The 9,189-nt window shown below is 37.4% G+C and overlaps 1 protein-coding gene across 1 annotated transcript; it reads right to left on the bottom strand.

Moving 5' to 3' along the window:
- Positions 1 to 314: 314 nt before the first annotated feature.
- Positions 315 to 4,260, bottom strand: lepa (leptin a). Its single transcript, XM_053623510.1, has 3 exons — positions 4,134 to 4,260; positions 2,899 to 3,101; positions 315 to 1,164 (listed from the first exon to the last, which is right to left on the bottom strand). Exons 1-3 carry the CDS (start codon positions 4,192 to 4,194, stop codon positions 796 to 798), a joined length of 633 nt encoding a protein of 210 aa, XP_053479485.1. The 5' UTR covers positions 4,195 to 4,260; the 3' UTR covers positions 315 to 795.
- Between the last annotated feature and the right edge of the window lie 4,929 nt (positions 4,261 to 9,189).

Here is a 9,189-nt window from a genome sequence, read left to right as displayed (position 1 = left end):
CTGATAACTAATAAACGACTGTTTTTGTCCCGTAAAGCACAGTTAAGTGACACTTTATGGCGATTTAGCCTTCTTTCTTTTACTAGAGTCTAGTGTTATACTTTATACAACCCTCTCCTGCCTTTAAATCCACAAATGCATGTCTCATTAAGCCCCAGTACACAGGGCTTTTAGCTGGCAAGACAATTTTGCTGCAACATCAAGCAGCCAGATGGCCGTACAATATAAATGATTGCTAATAAACTGGGTTTGTTGTGTTGGTCCTTTGTGCTCCTTATTTGAAGCTGCATATATCCTAGAAACAATCATGGCTTAGAGAACTGTGCTTTTTTATTTTTTATTTCAGTGAACTTCAATGAATATATAAGAAATAAATGCCTTACGTTCATGACATAATTTAGAGATGCGAATAAGCATCTCAAATTCAGCTATTGACAGTATACATAAGATCATATTGCATTCAGATCCATAGTGATTGCTGGTGCTAAGAAGAGGGCAAGAGGATTTGTGCTTCCCAGCATGATCAGTCAGGAGTTTTCCGGTAACTCTGTGACATCACTGAGATGTCTTGGCTGGTGGTGATGTCAGCGTGTATAATGTGTATGTCTGTGTGCATGCATGTGTGAACGTGAAGCCTGATGGGAATGTCTGGTCTGGTTCCCAAATGCATTAATTTAACATCTTAAAACATATAAAAAATAAAATAGGAAATAGTTATTTGGTTCATAAATACATTCATATAAATAAATCGAACAAAAATAGAATAATAAAAAAGCAATACAGGGATCTTTCATTTCAGCAAGTTCTCAGCTGGTCCAGATTGTGGTTAAGTCTCTGTAAGTATTTCTGCAGTCTATCCAGAGTGATGTGACCCAGGGTGATGTAGTACATGCTATGGTTTTTCAGGAAGGCCTCCAGGTTCTTCTCTGTGCCTGTTTTCCTGTGTGTGCACTGCAGTGAGCTCATCCGGTCTTCCAGGTAGTGCTGCAGTGTGCTTACATCACTGTGAAGTTGGCTCATGTGACCCTTGGGCAGGCTGTGAAGAACTCGCTGGAAGTTGTTCAGCGTGTCCACCATGGAGCTCAGACCATCGATGGGCTTATCGGACTGCAGCTCGGGCAAGAGCTCGGGACTATCCAGGATCATCTTATGGAGTATTTGGAACTGTGAGAGGACATTGTATCTCAGGTTAGGTTCAAGGGAAACAAAAAGGTTTCTGCATAGTATGCAAGTACCCTATGTTTCTGATTAACATATTTTGATCAGTAGGCATATTTAAGACATCTGTGGAACAATTTCCTCGATTGATCTACTGTAACGATGGCACTGACAATATGGATAACTTTATTTAGGTAAGGAATAAAACATTTGGCGATATGTTGTTATAGGAAAATAAGGAACGAGAGGATGGTGTGATTCAACCCGATGCAACATGGAGTTACTATTACCAACCTAAGGTTGAAGAAATTATTAAATTTGGCGTTGTGAATGATTAATGCAGTGTTTTCTCAAATTCAGCTGCCATTGAACTTTGCCACAAAACATTTTCTTCAAATAAAGAGTTATTGCATAACTCCGGTGTAACTTTCCATTTAAAAAACACACAGTGGGTTTCACCAGTTATGTTCAAATAATGGACCTGCACGACAAATCAGATTATTAGCTGATCTAAATAAAATACAAACGATATAAATACTCAAATTTTTCAGTAAATAACATCATGTTGATCATTTTCCTATAACAGCGCATCCCGAAGTATTTTATACCTCATGCCAATAATTTTTTTTATATTGTATTATATTATTATTAGCATCTCCATTTTCTCTCTCTTGAAGTTAATAGGATGAAAAAGTACAGCTTATCATGCTACCGGGAACTCCTCCTGAAGAGGAGGCTGTTATAATGTGCTCAAAATGGAGACTCCTTACACAAAATGTCAATTAAACATCTTCTTACAGAGAAACTTCACCTTATCAAGGATTACATGTTTTTCTGTTACTTAACGCACTTTATTATTATACAGTTATACAGACCCCTCTGAAAGTATTGGAACAACAAGGCCAATTCTATTATTTTTCCACATACATTGAAGAACTTTGGGTTTGAGATGAAACGATGAACACGAGACCACAGATCAGAGTTTCAGCTTTCATTTCCTAATATTTACATCTAGACATGTTAAACAACTTAGAACATGGCACCTTTTGTTTGAACCCACCCATTTTTTCAAGTGATCAAAAATATTAGAACATGACTGATAGTTGTTTCTTGCTGCTCAGTGTGATGTTAAACTGATTGTTTAAAGAATTAATAGCTCTGAACGTCTACTCTTGGTTTGAATGTTAAGTTTCACCTCTGAAGACTGCATTTATTGTTAAACAGGATAAACTGACATGAAGATCAGAGAGCTGTATATGAGAGAAAAGCAAGCCGTTCTGAAGCTGAGAAAAGATGGAAAATCTGTCAGAGCCATTGCACAAGCATTGGGCATAGGCAATACTTTGACTATACTTTTGATCACCTAAACATCAGATGGTCTGACACCAAAGCTACCATGTTTTAAGTTGTGTAACACATCTATATGTAAATATGAGGAAATGAAAGCTGAAATTCTGATCCATCAGCTCATATTCATCTTTTCATCTGAATCTGAAATGTCTTGAATGTATAGCGAAAATTACAGATTTGGCCTTGCTGTTCCAATACTTTCAGAGGGGACTGTATATACTTTATTATTAGCCTTAGATTATGTTAAGCACCCACAATACAATCCTTTTTCAACAACACCACCTGACCAATCAGAGTCAAGAATTTAACACCGCTATGATATAGGTATACCTGTAAATAACCTGGAGCAAACAAAGAGTGGAAGGAATAATTTGCTCTCTTGGTATTTACCTCATCTTTGTGTTTCTGGATTCTGGAGATAATGTTCTCGACTTGTAGTTTGACAGAGTTTTTCATGCTGTCTGTAGGAAGACCACGGCCATGTGCGAGCGTGAGCACCGTCATTACACAGGAGCAAAAAAGAACAGGGTATATAGCCATAGTGCCTTTTTTTTTGGGTGTGAGTGGTTTTGTGCCTTGAGAACAACACCTACCTGCAGAAAAGCAACAACAACAACAAAAAAAAAACATGTTTTATCCTCTTTACCCCACTTATATTAAAAGAATAGTCCAGCATTTTTAAACCTAATCTCAGGCTTCCACAAACATAGCATATGTGGGATTACAATGGATAAGAGTTCAAACACAAGAACCGGGGGGAAAAAAACATTTCCTCAAAACTCACTCATTTTAGAAATCTCAGTGAAACTGGAGCAAAAAAAAAAAAAAAAAAAAAAACCAAAAAAACTGCTGTTCTGTTGTTTTCTCAGTATTTTACTAGGTATTTTCAACCACACACCAGATTGCAATCACATATACACTCCAGATGCCACAGATAGGGCATAGCTTGAAAAATCTTGGAATATTCCATTAAAAATTTCAATAGCGAAAGGGAACTTGGAAGGATATTAGATTTGAATTGATTGGTGCATTGAATATACAAAGTGCATTCAAAATAAATTGACAAATAGACTACCTAACATCTGGATCGATGCTGTTCCAATAAATCGCTTAAATGATGCCAATGCTCTTGTAATTACAAGTTCTTCAACTGCTTTTCAAGGAATTCATTCTTCACTAATTAAAAGCTGTCTTATTATTCCAAAAAAAAAAAAAAAAAAAAAAAAAAAGATTATTGTCTTAATTTAAACAAACTGCAATGTTAGGACTAATTAACATTGGTCACAATTTACGTTGTCAAAATGGCTGTCTCAGTTTTGTTCCCAAATTGCCTCAACACATTTTTGCTGTGTATAAACAGTTATTATATAACTTTTGTGTAACTTTCCGTTCGAAAAATAACAATTGGTTTTCTTCAGTTAAGTCCAAATAATGGGGCTGCATTCTAAGATAAATAAAATAATAAGATAATAAAATAATCAGAGTATTAGATAATGTAAGAAATGGATTTTTAAAAATAAATAAAAATAAAAAAAGTAAAACAACCATGGAGAGCTCTAATTAGTAAATAAATAACAGATGCAGTGGAGCCACACAACCAGAGGAAAAAGACTTGGGGGTCTTACCTTTAGGTGAGCGAGCTGTGCCATGCTTAGGCTCCATCAGTGCTGTGGCTTTATAGCTCATAGCTGTTGACTCATCAGTGAATCACTTCAGGCTTTCCTGATGTGATGTCCCAGAGCAGAGATGTGGAAGGGGACAACACCCCCAACCTTACCTCTAACACATCAGACCTAACACACACAACCATAGCGATACACACTTCAACTTGTAGTGTGAGCATTGTTTTGCGCTTGCATGTTTTTTAAATTAAGCAAAGCATGCCAGTGCTCTGAGTTTTTGGGAAATTTTCCTTTTTGGTTTGGTGCTAATTATAAAAAAAAAAAAAAAAAAAGAATAGAGTGAATTGGATTAATCCATAGAAATATTTCCCAACATATTGATTTTGCAACCAATTGTGCAAATATTTTTGGTTTTCGACTGGACAGCACATCATTCATTGCTTTTAACTTCAAAAGGGCGCAACATTTATAAAAGTGGAAGAGTGGAATCTGATGAAATGTGTGTTTTTGATGTCCCGCATCATGTCCCCAGGAAGAATATTTGCAAGATATATCACGGCTAAACATTCCACAGTCGCACAGTTATTTTGTGAATTGTGAAAGACCATCTGTTTCTCTCTCTTTACACAATAATAGTAATAGTGTGTCACTCTGTGGAACAGTCCTAATGTAAACACTGACGCCCCCAACATGTTGATTCACTCATGATGTTATTTACTTGCCTTTATTAAGCCACTGATCCCTGATCTAGTATACTGAGCTTTGTGCCACTGATATTACATTGACAAATATGTACATAAAGTAAAAGTAAAAGACATTTCAAACATAGTTAAAGTCTCTTTCCGAACAGCCTACGTGCATGTCTATAGCGTGTCCCACTCCATTTTACCTGTATAATTAAAACATGTCAAAAATCTTGTGAATGCTTTTAACCTCACATGCTTAGACTTCCTTTTCCATGAGTCCCACAGCATTCCTTCTCAATTTTTTTTTTCACATTACCACAAATCATAGCAGGCAGTTACATCATTTCCTGAAGAAAGTTCTCTCATTCATTTTTCTTCTTTTGCATGATAATGTGATGTTCACTGAAAAGGTCATGTTGAATTCACCAAATTATATACTGAAAAGTAAATTATATACTAAAAGTATATATAATATAATTATACAAAATTATGAATTAAAAAAAAAAATTGACACGTACATAACGAGAAGGTCCTTAATGTCATCATGCCATTAGTATGAATGCTAGTTGATCACATTTTATAATATGCAGTTTGCAAGTATGGTTGCTCTTTGATCACATCTAATTCTATGCTAAAAACTTACTCCCAAAAACCTGTTAATTTCAACCATGTTACTTCTTTCTGAGAAAATTGTAGCCAGTATCAGCATATGATTAAGTGCAAGTTATAGTGCAACTTTTCTTAGGTTCAATGTTGAAAAATGATATTTTCTCTTTAAAAGTGACCTATTATGCAAAATTTACTTTTACATGGTGTTTGAACATAAATGTGTGTCGGTAGTGTGTGTACACAACCACTCTACAATGGTAAAAATCCACCCACTCCTCTTTTTTTTTTTACATTCCCCATTAATCATAAACAGGGTCTCAAAATGAGTCGTTTTTGTTTTCTCTGACACATTAGAACAGGCCCTGCCCATGACTGGTGACAGACTCTGCCCTATTAGCATAGATCCTCCCCTGAGTGAGCTGTACACAGTCCGCCATGTTCGCCACGTTGGAGCAGCTACAGTGATACAAAGAATGTCTCAGCTTTGTAAGCGTTGTAAGTGTTCTGTTGTTGGCTGGAAGAATGAACATAAACGTCTTCATGTACTCCCGGCATCAGAGCCACTGTAGACGCAGTGGAGAACTTTTATTTGTGAAGGAAATGTGCTCCCAAAAAAGTGCTAAATTTGTGTATGTTTGTGCGAATTATTTTACACCAGACTGCTTTGTGAACGAGGGTCAATACAAAGTAGGATTTGCTAAAAAGTTTATTCTCAAGCATGGATCAGTACCAACTGTTCACGATCCAGCTTCATATCTAGAAGACGTAAATATCGCACTTTATATTTTGTGAATGTTTGCAAATCGCCTTTCCGATCGTGCTTGTTTGCAGATTCCACGGCTAATGCGGCTAAAGCTATCATTGTCTCTAATTGTCTTCACAGAGACCAGAGCTATGTCTAGTAACCCGAAAACAGGTTACTGTCTGTATAATTCATAACCGCACCTTTATTATGCGCAATACAGTAAGGTGATTGTCTTTTTGAAATCTGTGTATGTTTTGTGCGAATCATTTCGTATCCGAAGCACGAGCTGTAAAGCCTCTGCCCTCTTCAAGAAAGGGGGCGGGGAGCAGCAGCTCATTTGCATTTAAAGAGACACACAAAAACAGTGTGCTTTTGCTTCCACCCAAAAAGGGGCATTTACAGCATGGTATAATAAGTGATTCGTGGGGTATTTTGAGCTGAAACTTCACAGACACATTCTGGGGACGCCTGAGACATACATTATATATTGTAAAAAGGTACATAATATGTCTCCTTTAAGGTAATTTTTTATTGAGAGTTGGCACCACCACGGTGCCTTAGTGGTTAGCATGTTTGCCTTGCACCTCTGGGGTTGTGGATTCGAATCCCACATCCCAGAGTGTGCACAGAGCTTGCATGTTCTCCCCGTGCTTCAGGGGTTTTCTCTGGGTACTCTAGTTTCCTCCAAGTCCACAGCATTGTAGACTGATTGGCATTTCCAAACTGTCCATAGTGTATGAATGTGTGTGCGATTGTGCGATAAGTTAGCACCCCATTCAGGGTATCCCCCACCTTGTGCCCCAAATCCCCAGGGATAAGCTCCAGGCTCCCCTATGACCTTGAGTAGGATGGAAGGAATGGATGGAAGGATGGATGAAGTTTTCACCCCAAGTGTGAATTCACCCACGTAGACCAGTATATCAGAATAGTTCTTCAAGAAATCATCAAGGCATTTTCAGAAATCAGACTGAGCAGCACAGTGGTGTAGCCAATATCGTTGCTGCCTCACAGCTCCAGTATAACAAAGGGCACTCAAGAGGGTAGTTAGTAGGATCCATGTGCAAAACCTTAATTAGAAATATAATTGCAAATACGGTCATTGTAGTCAAAGTGAATATCCAGATCATACACAAAACAGTCACTATTAAACACAGTTCAAATCACAATTCCAAGAATCAGGGTGATAACACAAGCAACTATAGCGACACAGTAATCAACTACAGATCAACACAAGGGCAAATCCAGAAACTCAGAAACAGGACGATCAGTGAACGTAACAATGACTCATAATTTACTAAAATAGGTAGCAAATTGTAAGGCTTTGAAATGAGCATGTCCATGTGGCTTAGGCTATGTCTCAATCAGCTCCTAGTTCAGTAGTCAGGGCAATGACCAAGGAGTCAACCATTTTAAGGCCTCTCTCAATCACAAAATCCTGCCGGTGCACTGGGACATTCGCTCCCTATAAAAATCCCACTATGCACACAAAAAACAGGGAGCATCGATGCTCACAATGTTCCCTTACTGGATATGAAATGCTTTCTGAATGGTGGACAGACTCTTAGCCAACTTCCATTTACAAATGTAAGTAACTTGTTATCATTGTTATAGCTCACAAATGATTACTTACGTTAGTGGTTTTTAACTTTATTTGACGATCTATACTGTATACTCTACAGTTTGTTTAATGATTTTTGTAAAAAAAAAAAAAAAAATCGACTAGCTACGATCCTGCTTGATGTATAATGACAGAAATGCGTGTAATTTAGTCAGCAAATTTATATGATATATAAAATGGCAATATTTTTACGTTTTAATTTTTTACAATGTAAGTACCCAATATGTAGTAAGTCAGGGTCCTTACCAGTGCCTGAACTCATGTACACAATATACTGGTTCATGACCGAGGGAGCTAGGGAGCTGATTGAAACACACCCTTAAATAAGCAGCTAACAGGAAATTAAAATGCCACACGACGAAGAACTAAAATTCGGGTGAGAGTACCGTCCGGTGGCATGGTGCACGTTCTCCCTGTGTCTGAGTGGATTTCCTCCGGGTTCTTCGGTTTCCTCCCACCTCGCAAAAACATGCCAGTAGGCGACTTGTCTCTTTGAAATTACCACTAAGTGTGAAGGAGTGTGAGAATATGAGTGTTCCCACCTTGCATCCAGTTCCCAGGATAGACTCTGGATCCACCACCACTCTGATCAGGAAGATCATGGTTTTCTTTTTCCTTCAAAAAATAGACCTGATTTTTACGGAGGCCCTGAACCGCAAGGTGTGAATTTTCTTTCTGCAATTCCCAAATCATTATTTTGAGTGCAGGTGGGAATTATTTTTTTCAATTGTTGTCATAATTTCGACTTACTAAGTCAAAATAACAAGATACTAAGTCAAAATATCAACGTATTAAGACAAAATAACAACTTGGTTAGTCAAAATAATGACTTATCAAGTGGAAATAATGACTATAATGTAATAAAATGTAATTAAAAATAATGATATAGCGATTGAAAAAAATTACGGGTATCTGTAGATTAACCGGCTAAACTCTGTACAATAAATTCTTAGTTTTATGTCTGAATTTCTTAATTATTCACTATATGCAACACTGCTTTCCGTAATGTCAGTTTTTAATGGATCCTACATTATTAAAAACATAACATTTTAATAGGCTTTGGTTTAATGTTTCAGACTGAGTTTTAAAACCTCTGAGTTGTAAGAACCTGTACAGCGCAGACTGATCCACACATACAGTTGTGTTGTTTCTCAGGATTCATATAAACCCAGCTTAGTGTATAAACACAAGCTTCCTCTGAATATTGTCAGTGTGCTCGGCAGGAGACGACTGGGAACAGAGAACAGAACAGTACGGTACAATCGACAGTGTTGTCCAGCGTCCGGTAATACACTCTCAACCTCAGCAGTATAAGCAATGTAATCGCTCCACTGGGAGATTAGTGCTATGTCAGGGATCTGTCTGCACATGTGTGAGTTAAACAGTGATCCAGATCCAGGT

The sequence above is a fragment of the Ictalurus furcatus genome, chromosome 4 (genome assembly GCF_023375685.1).
Source record: "Ictalurus furcatus strain D&B chromosome 4, Billie_1.0, whole genome shotgun sequence".
NCBI classification, from domain to species: domain Eukaryota; kingdom Metazoa; phylum Chordata; class Actinopteri; order Siluriformes; family Ictaluridae; genus Ictalurus; species Ictalurus furcatus.
Note: the sequence above shows the minus strand (reverse complement) of the source record. Positions and strands in the feature narration are given on the sequence as shown.

Coding starts and splice junctions, on each gene's coding strand:
- lepa (XM_053623510.1), bottom strand. CDS start 4,194: ATGAGCTATAAAGCCACAGCACTGATGGAGCCTAAGCATGGCACAGCT. Junction 3,102..4,133: donor CACAGCTCGCTCACCTAAAG/GTAAGACCCCCA, acceptor GCTTTTCTGCAG/GTAGGTGTTGTTCTCAAGGC. Junction 1,165..2,898: donor TCCAGAAACACAAAGATGAG/GTAAATACCAAG, acceptor GTCCTCTCACAG/TTCCAAATACTCCATAAGAT.